The 25,616-nt window shown below is 44.2% G+C and overlaps 1 protein-coding gene across 11 annotated transcripts in view; it reads left to right on the top strand.

Annotated features, from left to right (window-relative positions):
• Window positions 1-324: 324 nt before the first annotated feature.
• Window positions 325-25,616, top strand: part of ZNF827 (zinc finger protein 827) — a 168,936-nt gene continuing 143,644 nt past the window's right edge. For 10 of the 11 annotated variants that reach the window (XR_013350921.1, XM_077846203.1, XM_077846206.1 and 7 more), the window contains exon 1: window positions 325-1,028. Coding sequence is in view for 10 of the 11 variants with exons in the window: in XM_077846203.1 (XP_077702329.1) it covers window positions 986-1,028 (43 nt within the window). In the remaining variant the exon portion in view is untranslated. The remainder of the gene's footprint in view (window positions 1,029-25,616) is intronic. The other variant, XM_077846201.1, reaches the window with a different exon arrangement.

Here is a 25,616-nt window from a genome sequence, read left to right as displayed (position 1 = left end):
CACACTTAAGGTGATGGGGTAAGAGAGCCATCGTGGCAGTGAAAAAGCCTGAAAAATCTTGATACAGAACCAAATGCACTTGAGGACACAAAAGAAAGTTAAGAGAAACATCTATTTTCTTTAAAAAAAAAAAAAATCCGCAAGAGTAATGAAGTCCTCGTTGTTTAAAGAGTGGGGAAAACTTTTTCCCCCCCCACCTAGATCTGGCGAATAGCGGGATAAATTCGCAGGGCTCCATCCCACCCCCGCACGCGCGCCCCCCATTCTTTCCAGACTGAGCGGTTGCAAATCCCAGGCTGAGTCCGCCCTGGGAGCCTTAGGGCACCTTCCTCTTTGCTCTGCGCGCGCGTGTGTGTGCGAGTGTGTGTGTGTGTGTGTGTGTGTGTGTGTGTGTCTAGCTCTCGCTCTTTCCCTCAGTCTGTGCCTCTGTGTATGTGTGAGTGTGTGTGTGACAGAGAGAGAGAGAGAGAGCGCGAGAGGAGAGAGAGAGCGAGAAAGAGAGCGAGCGAGCGAGCTGTGAGCTGTGCCGCCGCCGCCGCTGCCCTTTGATCCCGACATTAGTGTTAGGGGCTCGGAGACACAGCGCGGCCATAGACACCGCCGCACCGGCTCTCATTTATTTATACCTCCCATCACACACGCGAGCACAGGACACACACACACTCACACCTATTAGATCCGTTTCCATTGAAGAATATTACGCTCGGGGACAAGCCAGGTGCACGACCAAAAATTCAAAAAAAAAAAAAAAAGGATTAAAAAAAAAAAAAAAAAAAGAAAGGAAAGAAAAGAAGAGAACCCCTCATCTGGCTCCAGGAAACAAGCTTCAACCCATTGCACACACCGGAGAGAAGGGGTTTCCCCCTGCCCGCCCGCCCGCCCCCCAACTACCTCCCCGCTCCTGCCAGTGTCTGCCTCTCTGCCCCCACGGGGGTTTATTTGATCTCACATTAACCAAGGAGGAGAATGTGAGAAAAGGGGGAAAATGCCCAGGAGGAAGCAGGAGCAGCCCAAGCGCCTTCCCTCACGTAAGTCATCCCTTCTCCACCTCCTCTCGTGCCATTTTGTCGCCCTCCCTCTCCTCTTTCGCGTCTGCAGCCTCGTCCGTTGTTTTCTGCATTAGTTTAGGGTTACAGAGGTGAAACCGACAAAGACACAGCCCGGGTTACTCCTCGTTTAGGTCTATGCCGAGGCAGCCATGTTGGTGATGATCAGCCCCGTGCCCTTTCTATTCTCTCTCTCTCTTTTTCTTTCTTTCTCTCGCCCTCCCTCTTTTTTTCCTTGAGATCGGGCTTTTTTCCCTCTTTTCCCTCCCCCTCCCCCTCCTCACTCCGGGTTGCTGGGGGGAGGGGGCAAGAGACGGGAGGAGGGGAGTAGTGTGGATGCCGGTTTTTTTTTTTTCTTTTTTCTTTTTTTTTTTTTTAATCGGGGAGTGTGTGCGAGGGGGGAGGTGGGAGAGGTTGGAATCTTAAAAAAAAAAAAAAAAAATTTCCTTGCGGCTCGCAGCGCCCGAGGGTGCGGGGGTCGGGGCGTGCGGAGGACGGGGGGCCGTGACATGGCGTTCGCGGGTGCCGGGGCGAGGGCGCGGGCCGCCCGCCGGGCACGGGATCCAGGGAGAGGTCCGTCTCCGGCTAAAGGTTGCGCCGGGGTTGGCCGGGCCCGGAGCCGCCGGCGGCGGCGGCGGCGGCGGCGGCGGCGGCGGAGCGGGAGGAGGCGGAGGTGGAGGAGGCGGCGGCGGAGGAGGGGAGTCGGGGGCGGGCGAGGCGGGAGCGGCTGGGGAGGGTGTGGGGGGCACCGCGCACAAACACACCGGTGCACACGCGCCGCCGGGCGGCTGCTCCCGCGGCGCCGGGGCGAGGGGGCGCGGCGGGGCGCGGGGGCGCGGGGGGCGCGGGGCGGCCGGGCGGGGGGCGAGGCCGGGCAGCGGCGGGCGGATGTGGGGTGCGGGAGCCGTGCCGAGGCGGAGGCAGGAGGCAGGAGGCAGGGCGGCTCGCGGCGCGCGAGGTCCCTGCAGAGCCGAGGGGAGGGAGGAGCAGGGCTCCTGGCCGCAATAAAATGCGGGGTCAGTGGGAGCAGACGGAGCCAGGCGAGACTCGGGCTCTCAGACCCCCCTCCCCGGCGAGCCTGAGCAGAGTCCAGGACTAAAGTGCATCACAACCCTCCCCGGCTGCAGCCACATACACCAACTGGAGACACACACCCGCCGGCACGGCCCGGTCCCCTTCCCCTCCTCCACCCGCGCCCCCGGTCCCTCTCCGCCCTCCCTCCGGCTTTTCTTTGCGAGACTCTTAACTTTTCCCCCACTCCCTCTCCAGCTCCCCCCCCCCCCCCCATCTTTCTCCGCTTTGAGTGTTCCGAGATGCTGCTAAAGCTAAAAGTGAAGGAGAAAGAAGCAACTAAAAATATCCCCCGGGGCCGCCGGGCTCCTTGAATGCAGGGAGGAGGGGGCAGGGGAGAAGGCGTGGGGCGGGGTGACGGGGAGGAGGGGACGCGGAGGCGCCGGAGGGAGGGGTCGGGGGAGACCGAGGGTCAATTTCTTCTTTCTCCCCCCGCTCTGCTCCCCTCTCCCGGCGGTTTGGCGCTGCTCGGAGCTCGATCCTGCAAAACCCGGGCTGGGGGCGGGAGCGGAGCCGGAGCGCCCGCCCGCCCGGGTGTCAGGCCGACGTGGTCGGTCACCTGAAGTTCACGGAGGGTGGGGGAAGGGTTAAGGTTATGGTGTCTCGGGCTCGGGTTGTGTGTGAGCTTGTGCGTTTCCGCTGCAGACAGGCAGCGCGATCGATCTCCCCCTCGCGAAATATCCGCGGCTGTGCCTGCCCGGGGGACGCGCAGGGGGCGCGGGCTGCTCGGGCCGAGCGCCCCCGCGGCTCCGTGTCACCCGGGCCGCGGCCGAAGTGGCGAGCAAGGGCACTTGCAGGCAGCCCGCTCCGCAAACATTCCTCTTTCTTTCCCCTTCCCGGTACGCAGGAGTCGACGCACAGGGCTTGGGTTGTGCTTTTTTTCCCCTTCCTTTAAAAAAAAAAAAAAAAAAAAAAAATGCCCCTGTGCAGTCCTTTCTTCGCCTGCCCGCTAGAGGTTCTGAGGATAATATCACATATGTAATATATATGCACATAAAATCGCTCGCAGGCGGCTGCGTGTGTAGGGAAATTTTGTGCGAGGGAAGAGAAGGCGGCGGAGTCGGGGAGGGCGAGTTGGGAGGCTCCGCGCTGCGATTCACAGAAAACTCGCAGCAGTTGGTGGAAGAGTGTGTGCGTGCACATGGCCGGCCGGCCAGTTCCCAGCTCTTCCCGGGGGCGTGTGGCGGGGGAGGGAGAGGAGGCAGGAATCCTGGGGGGGTCGGGGGAGGCTTGCCCTGCTCGGACAAAATGGGCTTCAGTGTTCTCTGCGAACTTGCCCTTAGATGGCAACTTTGGGAGCTGATGAGCTTGTGTGCGAAAACCAGGGCGGTGAGGTTATTTGGTCATTCTCCTTTCTTCTCCTCTCCCCCTGCTTAAAAAAAAAAAAAAAAAAAAATGTTGGCGGGGTTAGAGGGAGGGTAGGAGAGGAGAAGGGATTTATCTGTTTTCGGCTCTGACGGAGATGGAACGCCTTCCCTCCCGTTGTGTGTAGCGCTTTCGGGCAGCTGCAGCCTGCCCTGCTGGTGACCTTGACCCTGACCTCGTGCGACTACCCTCAGCCTGGGAGGAAATTCAGGCTCCATTTTAGCTCGTGTGCTCGGTGGGCCTCTCCTGCTTGCTGATGGCCGGTGATTAAGTTATATTTTCAGAGTGGGCTCTCCCACCCTGTTCTCTAATTGAATACTGTTATCCACTCACTTAAAAAAAAACAAAAAAAAAAAAAAAAGAAAGCAACTCCTTCCAGTCACATAAAGCCACTTTTACTGAAGTAAGAAGCAATTACCTTTTGGAAAAGCGGTAAATGTCCCTCCAGTTTTTAAAGGGAAGCCTAATTTGCAAAGCTTTTCCACTTACCTTTGCATTGAATGGATTTTTGTGGATGTGGCTGCCTGTTCTAAGCATGGTTTACACATGTTTTGTAAGCAGTTTGCATTTGGACTAAGAGCAGTTTCTGGACAAATGGTGTGTTTTGCAATTCAGACATAGTAACCCGAAGCTTCCTAAGTGCTGAGCGAGTCTTAAACTTGCAGAGGTGGGGAGATGTAATAAATATTGACTTTGGTAAAATTAGTGTAAATTAGTATTTAATGTAGAATATAATTGTAGTCTTAAATCCCAGTTTTAATGCTAAACTGTTTATTTGTTTGTATGTGTTTGGGGGGGGGATTTTTTTCTTAAGGTGGAGAACCTTTTTGTATAAAGTTAAAGCAACTTTGGGCATTAAGGCTGCCCTGATAGAAGTCATCTCAGGGTTTTAGGAAGTTATACAGCATTAGGTTTTAAACTTGACCCTAAAGGAAAGGAGAGAGGTGTATGCTTTGGGGGCGGGGGAGGAGGTTGGTGGAGGAATGAGGTGGAGAAACTTGCTTTTGAAACCAAAGAACCCTTCTGAGTAAACACAAAAGTGGCTAATAGCCACTACTGATACAGCTTTAAGAATCTAGAGAAGCTATAAACACATTTAAAATTAGAAGTAGAATACAAATTAGATTACAAAAAAGAAACTTGTGAAAAGGAATCTATTGAAACTTCAGAACGCCTTCTCCTTTCCCATAGCCACCTCCCCCCCCTCGCCTCTTCACCCCCTCATAAACCATTGCTACTAATAGACTTTATGTATGGAGCTAATTTTTCTGTTATTAAATATAATACTAGGCAGGCACAGTGTGGATGGACAAAGTCCTCCCACTCTACAGCGCAGACATCAAGGAACCTGGAAGTTCACCCTCGAATAGATCAGTCCTGGAAATCCAGACTAGCACTTGGTATTATCTGATACGGAGTCTGGGGTGTACCTCAGCCCCTGGCACGGAGTTCCAGCAATTCCCCAGGCTAGGCTTCGGCCTGCTAAGGTTTCCTAGCTCGTTCTGTTCCATGAGACACCCAAGGGATTGTTCAGAACCGAATTAGCTTTGGGGATGGGTGAGCCTTTAACCTGACACTACTAACCTAGGCGTTAGATTTCTGATTTAAAATTCTACATAGTCATTTCTCCTGGGCCTCTGAAGTAAGAGAGTGTGTATGTGTGTGTGTGTTACATGGGCCTCATATATATGTGGAAAAGAAAATGGCCCATCCTATAGAGCTGTGTACTGATTCCACTGGCCCCAAATCAAAAAGAAGTTTTGCACTAGCTTTTGGAGGTGACCTCCAACAAAAGGTGTTAAACCTAAACTATTTTTGAGAAGTGGCTTTAAAAATTATTACTCCAAGTAAAGCCTTTATTTCTTGGACTACAGCAATGTCATCATTTGGAGACTTAAATATGATTCTGCTGCTGTTGAAGGCTCTTTTCTAAAAGTTCTTTCCATCAACCAGGTTCAGTACCATGTTTAAAAAAACATCCTAGAGGGGCAGCCCCGGTGGCGCAGCGGTTTAGCTCCGCCTGCAGCCCACGGCGTGATCCGAGAGACCTGGGATCGAGTCCCACGTCAGGCTCCCTGCATGGAGCCTGCTTCTCCCTCTGCCTGTGTCTCTGCCTCTCTCTCTCGCTCTGTATCTCTCATGAGTAAATAAAATAAAATCTTAAAAAAAAAAAATCCTAGAGATCCTTTGCACTAGACCATGTGCTTATCTGTAGCAGAATCCCAAACTGCATGGCTTAAAAATGTTTGTCAGTCTGAGAAAGAAGAAGAGGGGAAAAGTGATACTGTGTCTGTTTACCAGGCCTGGGGCTCAGCACTTTATGAACATCATTACATTTGGGATCACTAACTGAGGAGGGAAAGGGTCAGGAAGGGCTTTCCCCTATGTTTGCTACATCTGTAAATCCTTTTACCATTGGCATCATCAGCACTTTTAAGATTTCCTCATTAGCTGCAACTTAACCCATGAACATGTATGAGTTCAGATCCTATTATATTTATCATTGGAAATCTGCCTGATGCCTATTCCCAGGGGGGAGCACAAAGGAAAAGTTAATAGAACAGTTGTTTTGCTATTCTAGTATTTTCATTGTTTACTCAGTTGTGGGTCAAGACCAGAACAGGTTATTGTGTTCTTCATTAACAAAACTTTAAAAATCATCTTCTGCTTTCTAGTAAATGCGGGAAGCAAAAGTGACAAGAAAGCAACAGGGGCCCTTATATTTAGATTTTTCCCTGTCTTTATATATCTATTGGAAGACGAAGGGTAGAAGATTTAACTCTTTTCCCTACTTACTCTTATTAATTTTTTCAGTGGCGATGGACATCCTCCTATGATAGGAACCACAGGGAAACATTTTGAGTCTGAGGCAATAAAATATTTCACTGCTCCTGTCAGGCAGAGCTAACGATTCTGAAATACCCCATAGCAGGCTAGGTTGATACTGGGCAATAATGTTCATCTGTTCTCCTAAAAGAAATCCGTGTATTCCTAATATAGTAAGTAGGGTACACTGAACTTTCCTGTTAAAAGAAGGAAGATAGTTCAAAATCACATTCCTCCTAATGCTTCAAAATAGTTTCTAATAAAAAAAATTGATTTTTAATTTATCTATGGGCTGCCATCTCGCTCTGGGGATGACACAGCTGGTGCGAGTTGACAAGTCTCTGGCACAAAGTGTTAATAAATCATGCTGGAGAAGTATAAATTGGACAGCTTTCGGTCAGTGTGAGGGCTGACTGTGCATTTGAGTTTTTAGAGCCTTTGAATGGCCTCTATTAGGAGAGGTCCAAGGGAGGTGTGGAAAATCTCTGTCTTGCGAGGCTTATAAAATTAGATGGAGAGAAGCCGTGGAAACACCCAAGGGACAGCGTTGTGTTGGTGGAGCAACCAGGCAAGCTTCTTTTGGGGTCAAAAGGTGGCTTAAAATACAAGGAGTCCTATTAATGTCAAGATAGTCCTGTAGGGAAGACTGGGTTAGCGGTGCATGCTGCCTGGCTGGATTGGTAAGCCAGTTTATTTAGTAGTCCCAGTCGTTTGGATTCAGGCAGGGTCTGGATGAATCAATCACTTTGACAAAAGAGAAAAACTCACCCAGTGTAACTAACCCTGGTCACTTGCACGCAAAGTGGTATCTTTGGACTGAAGGGTGGCAAGCGGTGCTACTGTGTAAAGAAGCTCCCTTGGTTTCGGTGACTGGTCAGCAGTGCCACCTGAGATAGCTGAAGGGCAGTGTGTACCCCAGGATAGTTTCACGTATCCCATTCGCTTTCCTTGTGTGAAGTTCCTTTGTCCCTCCTCCATCCTTTTCGAAGTATCAGCTGAAACATTAGGACAGGAGGATTGAAACAAACACAACAGGCCGGGAACGGATCTCTCCATTCTGAATGATGTATTAGTAATTTTCTATAATTTAATCAGACCGATCACAGAACAAGATAATAATGGTATGACCTACAAAAGAGGACGTTTGGGGGCGTTAAAGTCTTCTTAGCATAAGGTTTTACAAGACCATGGGCTTTGTGAGGAAGGAATAGATTCTGAGTTTTCTCCTATTGCAAAGAAATCCAGACCCAGCCTCATTATGGTAAGACATGTGGTGGTTTTTTTGTTTTGTTTTGTTTTCCCCCCTGGACTTTATTACTACTGTATTTTAGCTTAGTTAAGGTACTCGAGAATCACATTTTAGAGATAGAGGTTATAAGTGAAGATGCTGTGTCCTGTTTCTGATGTATTCTTTTCTGTTCCCTACTTTGCAAGGTGTAGCTCAGTAATTCATACCATCTAGGGCCAAGTGTACAAAATACTTTATGGTTCATGGTTGCTGAAATGTCTTCTGTCATATTTTATAGGAAACTAATGTGCAAAGTACAGACCTTAGAAATAGCCAAGAGTACTCTATGGGCTGAAGTTACTAGCTGCTTTCCCTCTTCTGTGCAGGAGCAAGTTTTCTATTTCTATCCTGTCTGTAAATTACATTTTTATGATATCGAAGAATAGTGCATGACTAGGTGCTGAAGCGGGGGCCTCTCAGATGACTCTTATCATTCCCCAAGGACCCACCTTTGGGATAGAGTTGCTGTAGTTACAAGGTAGTTTCATAAATTAAAATCAGACTTTGGCTTGATACTAATCTTTAGCTGCATGGGTGCATCTTGTGTTTTTTGTTTTTTTTTTTTATAAAAGTCAGCTTCACTGCATGTATACACACACGCACACAGGCACACACACATAGAGGCTGCACTGTATCTAATTTTGTAAAATGTACAGTGATACACGCCCACGGTCTGAGATCAGCATGTGGCCTTTAGCAACTCTGCTTTTCACAGACTGACCCAGGGTTATATTAAATGCAGCAGATTCTGTGTGCCTAAAAAGGATATTGTTTCCAGCCGTCCATTCCCTTCTTATTAAAAAACAACCTCCACCCCTAAAGTTCTGTCTCTAGAGTTCTGAATTGACTAAAACTTAGATACTCATTGCTTCTGTTTTTAAGAAAGTCTGAATTCAGCCAAGTTCTATCAGCAAGGAAGAAATGTATGGACCTTCTCTGAAGCTTGAGCCTGAAAAGCAGACCCTTAAATAATCCCTCTCTATCTCTCACTTTGTCTCTCTCTCTTATTCTCTCTCTCTCTCTCATAATTTCTGCATGGATCAGACAAGGGGTTAGACCCCATTAGAAGTGTGGTGTGGAGGAAAAAAGGCAAGCAGTGAGAGAGAGGAGGATCCCAGGGTGAGTTGTTTTGAGTGCCCTGAAAAAGTTGGCCTTCAAAGTGGACCAGAGAAGGCGGGGGGGTGGGGGTGGGGGGAAATGATTGATCAGGAGCACTTCGCCCATCTGAGCTTTTGAGACAAGCTACTGCACTTGTGGAGGGTGATAGATTTTTCTGAAGTTATATAGTGCTGGCATCTTCGGTTGTCTGGCAGTATATTTTAAAAAGCTTTTGTTGTTTGTAACGAGAGGGAGAAAATATCACGTGATTTTGCCCTCTTTTCACTGTGTCTACTGTATATGGTACGACTTAAGTGAAAACAGAGACACACACATGCTTTCATAGTGGTTAAGTGTACAGACTCTGGCACTCACTTGCTGTGTGACCTTGGGGAAATTACTGAACTTCCCTGTCTTTGCTTTCTTCATCTTTCACTAGTGATAATAGTTCCTATATCATAGATTCTTGTAAGGCTTGGTTGACAAGTATGGATATTGATAAATACAATAATACACATACACATAAAACCATGCCTAATTAGAGCCTGCTCCATAGAACTCAAGAAATATTAACTCTTCCTATGTATATGAAATAAGTTTCCATTTGCTTAGATTGTGAGACCACAGGCATTTCTGACCCAGGACATTTTGGTGATTTCTATGTTTAAACATTTTTTTCCCATCTCTCTCGTTAGAGTGATGAGTAATAATATGATACGGTAAAATTCTTTTTTAAGGCTGTTAAAACAGGGCTTGACTAATACTTGGCCAACATAGACCAACAATATCACACTTAGACTTTTACTAAAGGAGTATATTCTGTGTTTGTGATTTGACCTGAATTATATCTAAACTGTGTAATAATCATATGAATTATGACTGGGTTTTACTGTAAAGTGAGGACAATAAATCCATGCCCACAGATTTATAGTGAGATTCAAATGAGAGAATAGGTATTTAATAAATGTTTATTTATTCATTTATTCAACAGTCAGTCCACTGATTAAAATTACCCAGGGGAAATTTATATTGGTTTTTCCATGTGTTATTTAGGTAATAGTTTAAATTTTGTACAAAAGAAGGAAAGGCAAGGTCTGCTGCTTCTAATTGCTGAGAACCAGTCCAAGAGAACACATTAAATAGATTTTAAATGAAGGATTCAAGGGTGTGTGTGTATTGCGTTGTGTGTGTGAGATAGATCATATCAGAGGTTACAAGCTAGTGGCGTACTGATGTGTTTTGCCCTACACAGTATGTTTAAAAACTTGAGACAGCATTTGGAAATGGGCGGTTTCCCATAAAAATCCAAATTTCTAGCTTCTTTTGAAAACTTGGAAGAGCCAGCAGCACGGGGCCCACCTCCCCACATGGCAGCAATCTGCTGTAGTCAGTGGCGGCTGTCTCCCTTGCCCGGGCATGTGCTCATCAGTCTGCCACCGCTCCTACCACTCTGCTGCCATGTCCCCGTCTGCATATACACCTGCCCGCCTTCTTCACGGATATTACCTCCTGGCCCCTGCAGGCATTTGGATTCAAAACTGTTCTGCATTTTCCAACATTGTGTGATCTTTTCATTCATCATTGAGGCTAAGGTATTGTGAACCACATTCTACGGCAGTATTAAGAAGCAGTATAGGGTGGGGATTAAGATCCTGGTACCAGATTTCCTGTCCTGGCTGCACCACATTTTAGCCGTGGCCTTGGCAGGTTAGTGCAGTTGTCCACCTGTTTTCACATCTGTACAATGGGCTAGCGTTGTAGGTGTATATGAACTGGGTTCGTACATTATTGATATGTAGACTCGTGTCTGGCATGTCATATGTACACAGTAAATGCTGGCCATATTAATAATGCCAGCCACATTAATAGGTGTGAGGTGCAAATTCATTTCAACTAGGGATCTCAGAAAGATTGCTCTAACTGATGTGTAATCAGTCAGACAACTATTGTTGCCTGTAAGTTTCTGATCACCATTAGCCAGCCCAGTGATTCTCAACCCCGGCTGCATATTAGAATCACCTGGGAGATTAAAAAAATATAGACACCCCCCAGCAATTTAAATTTGTTGGCTCAGAATGGATCCTGAGCGTAGACATTCTTAAAAAGCTCCCTGAGTGATTTGAATGGCTAGCCAGTGTTGAGGACCCCTGAACTTACCAGAACTCCCACGCTGGGCTGATGCCACTTCAGCCAAAAATAAAGACATGTTATGTTGAGCCTGGGCAGCTTATCGACGATAATTTGTTTGACTTTTAAAACCTTAGAAATAGCTCATTGACTCTGACTCCTCCAAGTTGAAACCAGAGGCTCAGGGAGGGACTTGCACTAGGCAGGGGGCAGGACTCCAGTGTTTTCTGTCCTCCTCTCCTATCACGATCACCAGGGTTTCTAACTAGCTTTTTGACTTTGGCAAGTATTTGAACCTCTCTGTGCTTAGTAGCACCATTTTGCAAAACGGATAATAGTGGATTACCTCCACCTTCTGTTTACATGATACTTTATTGTTCACAAAGCATTTTCCCTGAAATCCTCTGCCTGTAAGCAGGCAGGAAGGACTTCTTTTCCCACCACTTGGATGGAAGTAGAAATTGAGCCACGGAGAGGAGGATACTGGCCTGGGGTCCCCAGTGTCAGCACCATCAAGGGCTGGATCATCTTCTGGTCTCCCAAGGCCTGCGGCATCTTGAAGGACTAGAAAACCTTCGTGGGGCCCCATACATGAAGGACATGTCTTGGCCACCTGTGCTCCTTTCACATACCCTCTGCTGTAGGAGGAGCCCTTAGGTGCGGATAGAGCACGCTACTCTATGATTCATGAGAACTTGTGCCACAATATTTTTTTTCCTCAAAGATTTATTTTGACCTTAGACTCAGCGGAGGGTAAGAGAATTAGAGTCCCATGCAGTGACACTTTCTGGGGTCTGAATTACGTGCTCCATATGGAGAACACTGCTTTCGGGTAATGGCCTAGAATTATAGTTGTCTTCTAATCTGTGCTTGTTTGGCCCTACTTGTTAACCCAACAGTCCTCTCCAGAGCATGAAACACAGCTGTATTTGGAAGGAAACAAAGTGTGGGACACCCTCTGCTTCAGGAAATGTTCCTGAAATGTGCTACATGATTTCTCCCTTCTAGGGGAAAGCAAACCTCAAATAATAACATTCTGGATTTTAATCTGCCCTTAAGAAAGAGAGGAACCAAATTATAGTGAGCTGCTTTCTGATATTGCTAGGAAGAGAGAAATGTCACAATCTAGAAGTGGGGTTTGGGTTGGCAAAACCACTAGATCATATTTAGAGAGAAGTGCTATGCACCAGTGGCTACTCAAATACTTGCTGTTAGGTGAGAAAATGTATACAAAAAAAAAAATACAAGTATTTTAACTATGACTTAAGTGTCCTCCTTGAGACTGAACCATAGAAGTCACAGGTATGAATTCTGCTTATTCTTTTGATTTTTAGTTTTTTAAATTTTTTTATTCTTTTATTTTTAGAAGTCCGTATTGGCTTTTAATGGCAAACATAGTGCATGGTTAGTGTAAATAATGTAAACGATGTAGAAATGTTTAAACCAAAATGTGAAAGCCCCCTTTCCCAACTTCCATCCTCAGAGATAACCACATTCATAGTAACAAGCAGAAAGATAATAAGCAACATTTAAAATTCAGCCTTCATTCGAAAAATGGATGCATTTCAGCAGAGTTGGCTGAGTTAATGCAAGTACTGAATTCAGAACAAGGGTGGCAACACTGGACTTGTAAACTGATTAGATCACATCTGTACGTGGACCGCCAGATTGGGTGTCCCGACTTAAAGGGGGGAAATTGGCAAACTACGCACCAGAAGGGAGGCAACTAGCAGCTAGACTCTTGAAATGATGAGAGGAGGAATTAATTATTGTGACATTGGGAATGCTTAATTTGAAGCTGAGAGTGAGGAGAGATAAGAGTCATGCCTGGTAACTACATTCAAATATATGAAGTTCTGTCAAGTGATAAAGGGAGTAAACTTAATCTTAATTGTCATTTCTCCTAAATTTGTAGTTTGTGTCTGATAACTGATAGTTGATTGATTGATTGATTTGTTGATTCGTTCATTCAAGCAGCAGCAACTGAGTGCTTCTGTACCAGGGACTAGGGATCAGTGGAGTTGAATAGAGCATGGTCTCTACTTGCAAGGGGCTCGAGCCAAGGGGGCAGAGAAAGAGATGGAAACAAATAATTAAAATTTGGCTTGAAAAGTATTTTCACAGATTTATGAAATGCTGAGCAGAAAACAGAAACCAGGACCAAGAGGGTAAAAGTTACAGGGAAAATAACTGATTTTTTAAGATAAGGGACTATTGGGTAAATACAACTGTGCAGAAATGAAACTGAAGATCTTGTGTTTACAAAGAAGCTGGTTCAACCACCTGGCTGGGGTGATTTTCTAAGGACTTCAGGCAAAGAGGGTCACGATGGGAGGAGACATGTTGAACTCTGAAATCACTGAATATTATGAAAAAGAATTCTATAAAGCAAGTGCTGCTTTGCTTGGTTTCTGTCACAGAATGGGAGATCTGTTCCTATAGTAGAGGAAAACATCCCTCACTAGGCTGGACTGAAAGCCTTTTCAGGCAGTAAGGGTATATGTTAACCTACATGGTGTCACATTGGCGCACTGAGGACACGATCCCCTGAGAGCTGTAGTCCCTACTGAGTGCTCATTCATTAAGAAAAAGTTATGAGCATTTACCTGGTTGGTAGAAATTGTATAGAATGCAGTCCCTGATGACAGTTCTTTCAAATGTTGACACAAAACAATCACAGAGGATAAGCACAAATCAATATGCTAACAAGTGCAAGACAATATAATATGAATTAGATGTGTAAATGTTTGAGGAAACTGAGTGAGAGTGATGGCTAAAAGATTCTTGGAGAGAAGCGATGCTTCAAACATCCTCGAGGAAGGGATGGATTTAGATCTTGAGAAGAGAGGAGAGAACATTGTAAGCAGAAGAAATGGCATTAGCCAAAAGAGGTTGAAATAAGCCAAAAGTATGTGGGAGACACTAAGAGAAGAAACTTAGCTGAATCAGAAGGGTTATATTGGTGATGGAAGGATGGGAGGTAGGAAAAATGTAGTAGGAGCTGGTCCAGATGATAAGAGATTATGATTACTAAATTTTGTAGTTTGGATACAATACAAAATCAACTGTGAAATGTAGTAGTTTTTTTTTCACTGTGATAACAAAAGAGATGGAGGATGATTGCCTGAAGGAAAAAAAAAATAGGGAGGGCTTTTTAAATAGGGAGGGCTGTTGAAAACCCAAATAGATGAATGGCACGGATGCTGCCCTGAAGGTGTCTCTGGAAGAGACCTGCCAGCCATGGGCTTCTCTGGGGCCAGGGCTGCAGACCCTCAGCCAGGGTTTGCACCATGCCTCTACCTCCTTCCTCACCTCTTTGGTTTTCCTTGGCAAGGAAAGCTCTAATGCAGTGCCTTCCTTTGAAGGTCATAAAGTATGTGCTATTCACAAAAAACAACACATCTAACATTTATACACAGATAATGAAGCGTAATGGTAAAACAACTGTAAACCTACTGTCCAACCTAATACATTTCAATACTATTGAACTTCTGTGCTCTTCTCCTGCTAATTGTTCCCTTATTCTAAATTTTATTTTCTGTTTATTGCTCCCCTAGCTTTACCGTATTTGGTTTTGCTTATCTTTGGAATTTATAAAAATGGTAGCACACAGCATGCATTCTGCACCTTGGTTTTTCACTTGATTGGTATCTTTGTGAGCTATGGCCACACCTCTGCTTGTAGCTGTGGAGCACTCACTGTCTCTGCTCTCTGGTAGTATACTGACGCAACATGCCCCATGGTTATATGGTTTGTTTCTCCATCTTGCTAACATGCGCATGCAAATCACTTTGTCTTGAGGGACTGTCAAGTTCACAGGGTAGGATAGGGGTTTTCTAAAATTTTAAATCTTGCCTGCCAGCTTGAATTTTCTCATTGGTTACAAATACTGTTAGTTTTTCCTTAAAGTATCAGCCTTACTTCATTCATTTCCAAGAAAAAGTGTGCCAGATACCCAAATTTGAATGACCATAGTTCATCAGTTATTTCATTAAAAGTGATGTTCCATGAAAAGAGTGGCTAGTTCAGCTGCCAACTAAATCACAGATTTACTTTTCCTTGAGATAGCCATCACACTTCAGTAATGGCAGAAGTGCTTCACGGACACATTTCATTACATATCATATTAAAAAGATGTTTGCTCAGTCTTTAATAAAATGGATAATTTTTACTGTTGCTTCATCAAAGACATTCTTAAGTGAAATGGACAGGGTTACTTACTTTGGGGGTGTATGTGTCTGTTTTACTATGAGTTTGTCTCTGTGAAGAGTACAGTGATTACTGGTATGGTTTGGTGTCACTGCCTTGATTTGAACTAAAGTGCCAGCATTTTACCCATCATTGCTTTTGTATCATCATTGCAAATATCAATAGAGTGAAAAGGGCAAATACCATCTTAGAATTATTATGCAAACAGTTTTGATCTTGAGGACATTTAAAAGGGTCTCCGAGACCACTAGGGGTCTGCAGACCACACTTTGAGAACCACTATCTAAGCTGTCTACTTAGCAATGGAATTGCAAGTCTTGGCAGTTGTCTTTCTTCAGCTTTCCTTGATAATGTTAAAATGTAGGACTTGATGAATATTTGCACTGAAGAACCCAAAAGGCAGAGTCCTGAAGACAGGAAATCTTTTGCTCACAAGTGTTCTCAGCTTCTATGAGATTTCTCTGAAGTCTCTTGTTCAGTCTGCAAATGGGAATGCAAATATGTATTTTGCTGTGTATCTGTTGGTTTTGAAATAAAAGTAATGTTTTAAATAAACTTAGCAGTTAATATTTTTCTTCCTCACACAAGATGTATATATACTATATATATATATAACACCGTTAGTTTATGAAGATGCTTGATGCTTACCCTGTGACTCCCTGGTGTCCCTGTTAGGGAAGGAGAACTCTACTGGGTGCCATGGGCCAGCATGCCTCATCATGGAGAGTGCATAGCTGCCTACGACTGATAGCCAAGGGTTTTGGGCCTAGGAATCTGGGAGTATTTCTGGGCTTCCTGTGTGCTCTCTCTGGGCTGCTGTGCTCACCAAGAATTAACCCCCTCACTCAAGACAGAAACCTGAGTGCCATCCTAGAGACCATGCTCTCTGCCTTTCCTCCCGCATCAAACTGCTAGCCAGGTCTGTTGACTCTACTGCCAGTATAACTTGGAATTCATCATGCCCACACCCTGCCACTGCTGTAGCTTATACTCTTCTTTTCTCCTCTAAGGATTTATAGGTTCTTTTTTCTTTTTGCCTCAGTGTCATGTCCCCTCCCCCCTACTCTGGCCTCTGTTTAGTCCAGTGTTCACACTGCAACCACAGTAGACTTTCTAAAACACTCATGTATTTATTTAGGATGTTTTAGACATCCTCTCAAAGGATAAAGTTTGTTCTTCTTAGCAAAGTCTAGAAGATACTTCCTTGGGACACCTGGGTGGCTCAGTGGTTGAGCATCTGCCTTTGGCACTAGAAATGTTTTTTCGTGATCCTGGGGTCCTGGGATTCAAGTCCTCCCTCTGCCTGTGTCTCTGCCTCTCTCTGTGTGTCTCTCATGAATAAATAAATAAAATCTAAAAAAAGAGAGAGAAGGTGCTTCATCATCTGAGACTCCTTTCTTTTGCCCTGCTATATACCCCTTGTTTCATTCATACTGGATTATTTATTTTACTGATCACCATGTTTGTATTCCTTATTTTGGCAGATTCATTTTCTCTAATTCTGGGATGTCTTCGAGCCATCAGATTTCCCCCATTACCTTCTACCTATACATTAGCACTCAGTTCTTGGGGAAGACTTTCATGCTTTTTCTTCTCCCCTACTATTGTCCCATTACTGGGCAGTGTTAGGCATCCCCTCCACTGGCTCCCATTGTTCTCATAATACCTCCCATGCTACACTAATTGCTTATTCCTCTATGTCATTATTGACTATGAGCTTTTAAAGGTCATGGGCTCTTCTGTATTCATTTTTATACATTCTTACATGTAACAGTACTTGGTATGTAGGAGGTGGTCAAATATTGTTGAATAAATGCATGAATGAATGAAATTAAGAATGGGTCACAGAATCAAAGAAATAGGAGGTATTCCATAAATAGTGTTGAATGAATGAATGAGTTGAATGAACGAAGTTCAGAGTGGGTCATATAGTCAAAGGGTTTTAGAGGTAGAAGGGACTTTGGGGAACACCTCCTGTTGTCATCCTCTCTCAGAAATGAGAAAATGATTTGCCTAAACTGTACAGCTCGGCCTGGTGGAAGGTGATGAACCGGGCCACAGACGTTCACATGGATGTGGCCTAGAGATGCCTGGGGAAAGTCATGTGCTTCCGGGGGAGACTTGCCGAGAAGAGCAGAGGCCACGGCCTATACCACAGGGGGATACCACAGTCGAAGTGCAAAGAGAACTTTTGTGGTTAGAAGTCTGTGGCACATTCCAAACTGTAGAGTCTCCCTTCAGCTATTGGCTGTTGCTCTCTCTCTGTCCTCAAACTGTGCCAAGACTGTAAGATTTTCCTGATGACTGGGCATATTCTACATCTGGATTCCATGGTCATAACAACCAGAAGTTTCCTGTCCTCTTTGGTTGAGGTGATTATGATATAGAGCTGGGTAGCAATATCAACAGTTTTGAGGTAAGCCCTACTATTTAAAATAATCTTCTCTCGTCTGAGATTTCTAGGTGCCTGGGAGGGAAGGCAAGGGGATACGATTATTCACTAAGTGCTAACTTTGTGTCAGGTGTTTACTTACATGATTTTGATTTACCTGTCAGATAATAGGTATTAGTACCCTATTCTATAAATGAGAAAATAGGCCTGTGAATGGATGTCATGTGGGTCTGTTTGGAAGCAGAGTGGGAGTGTGTCTGGTGTCTAAGCTTGTGCCCTTTCTGTTTTGTCATGTTGCTTCAGCTTCTAGAAATGGTTTTTCTCTGCAAAACCTGTTGTGGCCTTATTTTATTAATTTGGTAAATTCTTGAAGTTGTATTTATTTTATGTACTTGGGGATCCCTGGGTGGCGCAGTGGTTTAGCGCCTGCCTTTGGCCCAGGGCGCAATCCTGGAGACCCGGGATTGAATCCCACGTCAGGCTCCCAGTGCATGGAACCTGCTTCTCTCTCTGCCTGTGTCTCTGCCTCTCTCTTTCTCACTGTGTGCCTATCATAAATAAATTAAAATAAATAAATAAATAAAATTTATTTTATGTACTTAAAAGGAAGAGAAGCTGCAGTTTGCTGGTTTAACGTTGTCCATGCTTTGCAGCTTACAAAGCTTTGCCATCTCTGCAGGCCCATGAGGTGTGGGAGAGAGAATAGGTGTTATTACCCTGCTTTACAGATAAGGAATCGAGTTTTGGGAGGCAGAATGTTCCACATCTGTCTGGTTCATCTCCATATTCCTAACACCTCTTGTAAGGGTTAGTATTTAGTAGGCTGTCTGGTTTTTGTTAATTAAATATGAGTTATATAGCTGGTAAGTTCCAAATTCAGATGGGAATCCAGGTCCCCAAGTCTGAACTCAGACTGGAAAGAGTTCCACTGCTAAACCATTCTGCTTTTCCCAGAGCCCTAATCTACAGGATTCGGGAATCCTCTGATAGGGCTATCTGGTGAATTTCCACAAATCTAAATAAGTACAGGCACCCCTTAGAATAAGCTCTCTTATTCTTATTTCTTTTCCTTTAAATGCCTCAACATAGGATTTTAAATAGTTTCCTATCTACTTGATAACTTCTCAGTGAAATGACTTGAAAAGGATTGATCATCCAATAATGGATCATAGAAGATTAACATCAGGAAGATTCTTGAGATCATTTAATACAGTATTTTTCAAAACTTAAAAAAAAAAATAGTGGAAACCTTGTCTTTAAGGGGCACTCCAATACATAGACAAGAGCAAAGCCAGGTCGCGCCGCTTAGATATGTGCTAAGGTGGGAGGTAGGGGTAGATCCAGAATGCTATGCCCTTCCCTGGAGTCCTTGGGGCTGCTTGACGGTCTGGTTTGTAAATCACTGATCTGTTCTTACCCCTCATTTTATAGTGAAGAAACCAAGGCACAAAGGTGCTCAGTGACCCACAGAGGTGGTTGGATTAAGATGATAATGAAGCTTGTCGCCATATATCCAAATTTCCAATATTGTTTTAAACACCATTCTGCTTTTATTATAAAGAAAAAGTAAAGTACCTATTCTTTAGAGTGGGGGTCAGCAAAAACTCTGAGGTTTTTGGGCAGCCCCTTGAGCTAAGAATGGTTCTTACATTTTTAAACCATTGTTAAAAAAGAAAAAAAAAAGCCAACAGCAACAACAAAAACCAAAGAATATGGGATAGGTACCATAGGTGCCCTATAAAGCCTAAAGTATTTGCTCTCTGTTCACAGAAAAAGATTGCTGACCCTGCTTTATTGGATTCACTACTTCTGATATTAATGTGGAAGTAGGAAAAGAATTTGTCCTTCTCTAAGTAACTTGAAAACATGTAGATTTAAAAACAAACCCTGATTAGTTGAGCATATTCACATCAAAAAGCTTTTCAAACTTGTATTCCTCCAATGAGCTTCTTTAAATTGCCCAACACATTTTCATCCTTCTTTTCAAACATGAAGTTTTGGTGGAGGATAGGCTGGTTAATCAAGTTCTTTAAAATACGCAGGAGACATTGCAAACAGAGGGCTGCCTATAGTTGTTAAGTTCTATAAGATGAAAAGGAAGCAGTATACATATTTAAATACAAAATAAGGGCATTTTATGGACCACCCTAAAAGGTTCAGAATAAAAGGAACAAGAGTAGGAATGATGTGAATCCCTCCTGGTCACTTTGGGTCCTTACCTATTCCCACCAGAGGGATTTGTCTTGAGCCTCTACCTTTGAGTTGAGACTCCATTTGAAGCAGCGGTCATTAAAGCACATAGCTTCATCCTTACCACTTGATGCATTTCCGGAGGCATCGGAGCTTTGTTGGGAAGTGGAATGAATGTTTTCTCCTGCGGAGCATCAATTATGGGGATAGACAGTTAGAAAGCAGTGCCAGGGGATGCCTGGGTGGTGCAGAGGTTGAGCATCTGCCTTAGGCCCAGGGCGTGATCCTGGAGTCCCGGGATTGAGTTCCGCATCTGGCTCCCTGCATGGAGTCTGCTTCTCCCTCTGCCTGTGTCTCTGCCTCTCTCTCTCTCTCTCTGTGTCTCTCATGAATAAATAAATAAAATCTTAAAAAAAAAAAAAAAAAAAGCAATGCCAGGTTTTCGAGTAAAAGAGCTAGGGAAGATTTCTTGGTGAAACCCCAAGTGAATGTGCCTGTGGAATGCTCCCTTTGGAGCATTGATTGGCTTTGGAGTCTTCAGAGAGAATTAAGTGGGTGAAACCATAAGACTTCCAGTTGTTGAGGTGATATTCATCTAGCTACCGGGTATCCTTTGAATTGCCCAGTTTGTTGGTTGGTTGTAGTATTTGTTGTTTTCCTTGTCTTTGGCCCTCCATCATTGACTTCTTGAGTGTGTGTGCCAGAAGGCAGGCAGGGAAAATAAAAGGAGAGAATGGATAAGAATACATTTGATCACTTGATAGCAGCCATGGCTCAAAGTCTGGTCAGAGTAAAGGTCAAAATTGTTGGCCTAAATTAGTGTTTAAAGTTAACTTTGAGTTAGGGTTGTCCTTGTAATCAGTGTCGTGGATTGGTGTGGTTAATTAAAAAAAAAAAAAAAAAAAAGTTCTCTCCCAATTCATTATACCAATATCCTTTTGTGAAAATGTTGGCGGGGGTGGGGGGTGGGGGCGTTGGGAGCTGCTTTCTCTGCAGTTTTTGTTTTGTATGTATTTAAGCACTAAATAAAAAGCAATTCCATCTCCTTTCCATTGGTAAATCTCTTATCCTCAAAGACCCATTTTCTTCCAGTAGAGACATATATTTTTAGTAAATAAAGGACTTACTGTGTGAAATTTTCCTTTGGCAGGCAGAATGATTATGAGCATAATCTGTTTCATTACAAGGTACGTGATGTCAATGCTTGGCAAATGTGCCTGGGAAGAAATGTATCATTTTATGTATAAGCTAAGATTTCAATAAGTAGCCATTTATCTCTCTATAGAGTGCTGTTCGTAGACTATAGAGTGCATTATTATGTTATTAGGGCTTTTTTTTTGTAGTTAAGTTCTTTTTTGATCTATTAAGAATTTCCTGGTGATTTCAGTAGTTTGGTAATATATCGTTCATCTTATAACAGGTATTGGTAATGTTGGGATGAAAACATTTATACAAGAGGAAATAAAAGTCAAGGAAGCAGATAATCGACTGATTTATCAGCCTTAACAGACAGTTTTTCTGATAACGCCATGGTAGCCATGGTAAATTTACTTCTGATTGCTTGAGGGGACAGATTCTATATGCTTCTTGTAACATGGAGGTGCAGGAAAGGCTGAAGGAACAAGTAATCAATCCGTGGACTAACCAGTAGTGGTTTGGTCTCTAGATTGGCCTTTCGGCTAGTGGATTTGTGCTGTATTTTGAAGTATCCCTTTCTTATTAATTTGCCACAGCATACATGGTGATGAGTATATATATATTTATGTTCTGTTTGGAGATTTTGAAGTAGCTTTAGTCATAGAAGCCTTCTCTTACCTCATGTCTTTCCCAGAATCTTTCATTTGAACGAAATTTGTTTAAAATTTAGAGGTTGGTAAAAATAACTTAATAGTCTGCTCACAGCCCTTGCAGCCTCAGAAGACTTCACAGTGAGCAGCAGCGTGGTCAGTGTTGTGTGGTAATAGCCAGCTTGTATAAAAACTACAGCACTCACAAAGGTTACGGTTTAGAATCCAGAGGTGAGCAAATCCAGAACAAAAAGTCTCAGGCCCTCATCCAGAATTCTGTATATTGGTTTTCAGGGACTGCCCGTAACAAAGTATCACAAACCAGGTGGCTACAGAAATGTATTGTCTCACTGTGCTGGAGGCCAGAAGTCTAAGGTCAAGGTGTCGGCAGAGACACAAGGAAAACACAGGATGGACCTGCTTCAGGCCTCCTTGGTTGTGACAGTGTCACTCCAGCCTTCACTGTGTGTATGTCTGTCTCGTGTCCAAATTTCCCTTTTTATAAGGATGCCAGTCATAAGGGATTAGGGTCCACTCTAATGATGTCATCTTATCTTGATCACCTGCAAAGACCATCTTTCCAAATAAGGTCACAGTCAGACGTACTAGGGGTTGGACTTCAACATCTTTTTACAGGGACACAATTCAATGCGTGACACTAAGTTTTCATCCTTAGTTTGCACACAGTTTTAGTAAGCTGGGTAATTGTTGGAACTATGGCGGACAAAACCCCACAAATTTAGAAGGAAGGGACTTATGTATTTTGAAATTGCATCAAAATAAAACTTAAAATGTTGATTACTTGAAGGTACTGTGGTACTTTTTGATTACCTGAAAAATTACTTTTTTGCGAAGCTACTCATACTTTTAGGTATCCTGAAGATTTGGGTTTGAACCTTGTTTTGCTGCTCATTAAATGTATACATTGGGTAAGTCATTAACTTTTAGAACCTTGGTTTCCTGGTCCGTAAAATGAAGAGAGAGTATGGTCTGCCACATAAAATCATTGTGAAGATCACAGTTGCTGATGAATATTAAAACATCTAATAAAGTAGCCTGTATGGTTTTTAGTGCATTATGCATGATTGTTTATTCAACAAATGTTTGTTGGAAGGCTACTGTGTTCCAGGGCTTGTTCTAGAATTCACTCATTCACTTCATGATGATTATGCCATGATTTAGTAGTAGACGCACTGGCCTTTGGAGTGAGACATCTGAGCTCAAGTCCTGTCTATGTTAATAAATCAGCTATGGGACCACGGGCTAATCACTGGCCCTTTCTAGGCCTTTGCCTAGAGACCAGCCATATGGACTAAATCTCCAAGGCTTTTCCATCTCTAATTCAGACAACAAAATTCAAATTTAGCAAATAGAGTTATAGTCCTTGGTTTCCTACACATCCATGGTACAGTCCGTGGAAGTTACCCTCTGTGATTTAGCTTTTCCTTCTGAAGTGGGGACAGCAATAGGACTCATACTATCTGCTTTCTGGTAGTATTAATAGTTACGATAGCCACCAAAGGGTGGCTATTGAGCTCTTGACACTGTGCTAGATCCTTTCATATATCCTTGCTTCTCTACATAGGGTACATGTTTCTCCAGAACATGTGGGAATTCCAGAGAAATGTGGTACATCTTTGCTGAGAACAGATTTTCTTCAGTGGTTTGTGAGACACACCTCTCTAGCATTTAGTAAGAACAAGCATGGCTATGCTATATAGTAGGATGCAGAATTCACTTGAAATGCTCAGCCAAGAGTCAAACAAATTTGGGGCTTCCTGGAGGGGGCTTCGGCTTTGGTCCCCTGGGGTGGTGGTCTCTTTTCCTGGCCGCAAGGGAGACTGGTGGAAAAGTTTGCAAAACATGCTCTTATCCCCATTTCATGTTTGACTCACATGAGAAAAATAGGATTATCATTTGTAATTTTGAAAATTGTCCTCATTTCCAGTACTGACAAGTGCTGCCTTTCTGATTGTTAAGCGCATTCTTCTGTCTCATTCATACATTTGACAAATAATAACTGAGCACCTGCTCCGTGCTCCATGGCATTCCAAGTGCTGAGCACACAGCGGCAAACAAAACTAAGTCCTCTCTCTCGTGAAGCATTTAGTCTAATAAAGAGTGATGTTTGGGGGGAGACCCGAGGAAGTAAAGGAGTCAGCTGTGTGGCTATTCGGGGGAGATTTCGCTACTTATTTATTATTTATTAGCAAGACAGTGGGGTAGGAGATGAGGTCAGGGGGATATGGATTATGTAGGGCCCTGAGGGCAAGGTAAGGGTTTTAGATTTTATTCTGAGAACATGAGAAGCCATTTTGGGGGCTTTGAGGATGGGGGTCCTGGGGTGTGATATATATTTCTAAAAGCTTACTACGGCTGCTGCTGGCTGAGCATAGTGGGGCAAGCGTCAGAAGTGGGGAGAGCATCTGGAAGGCTCCTGCTGTGCTCTAGGTGAGGGACGGCAGTGCCGCATATCAGGGCAGAATGATAGACATGGTGAAAGTGGTTAGATTCGGGATGTACATGGAAGGTAAAACCAAAAATCTGCAAATGAATTCGATGAGGGGTATGACAGAAAGGGAAGAGTCAAGGCTGGCTGCAGGGTTTTTGTTCAGAGTGATCACAGGGATGGAGGAGTTGCCATTTGTGTTGAGATGGGCAGTTTAATGGAGGATTGGGTAGCCCCTTGGTCACTGGAAGATCTGGCAACTTTATATATGAAGAGACTGGAACCTGCTCAGATACCATTTGCAACTCCCTCTGAAGATAGCAAGTGACGCATTCATTCATGTTGCCTTGGTTTTGCTCGTGGGCATTTGCAACAGTACTTTGAACATACTGCTGTGTGCAAAATGTGCGTCTTGATGCAGGGGGCCTCTCGGGGCTCTCGGCCTGTGGACACTCATCCTCTCCAGACTTCCTCCCATTTCCCCGTGCCCTCGCGGCACCTTTTCCCCAGCTGGACTGGTGACAGGAGTCTGGTTGTCATCTCCACCGTAGCAGTTTTAAATAACTAGTAGCTCTTCTTAACTTTTTGTCCTGGCCAGGCTGACAGCGGTTGGGTACCTGGGCATTGAGATGTTTTGATGACTGTGATCCTTGAGGCTCTGCTCCCCTCCCACGCCGTGTGTTTCACTCACACTGTGGCCTCAGAGCCTTGAACCCCTGAGAGGTCTCTTAGTATTAGGCAGACCTGGCATGGGGATGTGCTGAGGCTTTTGGGCTTCAAGGGACAATTTAAAAATTGGAGGTTAAGATCAGCCTAAATGAGGATGTGTTTTATGCTTAAAATCCTCAAACTGGTTCAGAACAGCCTGATGTGCCACATGCTACACCTTTATTAAACATTACAGAGGTCGTCGTTCTTGTCTTCCAGGGTCTCTTCCCCCTTCTTTCCTCTGTGACCCCCATTAAGCCAATTGTAGAACCACCCTATGGCTTCAGGGATAAATCCAGTGAGCAGAACCTAGCCTCCAGTGGGCTAATCCGAGGGGAAAGACCTTTCTCTAGTGGTAAGTGGATGAGAGTGAAAATCCAGAACCTGTGTAGCCAGGTTTTCAGCCTCCAGGGGAAGGTGACCTGAGAGGATGAGGCTAACCTCTGAGAAGAGATGAGAAGCAGGGAGAGAGAGCCTGATGGTGGGTTTGACACCCTGTCTGAGGCTCTCTCCGGGCCCCTTTCTGTGCTGGGTCTAGGGACTGAGAGCCCTACCTGTTGCTTCGTGGGTCCTGCTTGTCACTACAACTCCAGGGGCCCTAATACCCCTACTCTGGGCAGAGTATGGAGCAGGAATACAAAACTGACTCACTTGTGGTCCTGCCTCAGCCATTTCTAATCGGATAGTCTGATTTCCAAACTAGTGGGTACGGTAAGAAAATTGGTAAGATCTGCCCTTTAACAAATCCATAGATGGTCTCTTTTTTAAATGTGAAGAACTAAGAATATGAAAAATGTTTCATTAGGTTAGTTTATCTAACATATGTCACCTGAATATTAGCTTACTCCGTGACGGGGCTATTTCCCGTCTCATAGTTTCAGAAGAGCCAGCCCTCCGATATGTGAATTTCCAATGTTGTCTGTTAAAATCATCTTCGTCCCTTTGAGATCCATTTCAAAAAGCCATCTGCACCATTGGAATTAATTTATGTACACACAACTCTTGCTCGGTTGCTCTGTGATGGCACTGATCATCGTGCTTCGAATGCTTGTGCAACCCT

The sequence above is a fragment of the Canis aureus genome, chromosome 13 (genome assembly GCF_053574225.1).
Source record: "Canis aureus isolate CA01 chromosome 13, VMU_Caureus_v.1.0, whole genome shotgun sequence".
Taxonomy (NCBI): domain Eukaryota; kingdom Metazoa; phylum Chordata; class Mammalia; order Carnivora; family Canidae; genus Canis; species Canis aureus.
The sequence above is the reverse complement of the archived record's forward strand: the minus strand, read 5'-3'. Positions and strand labels throughout refer to the sequence as shown.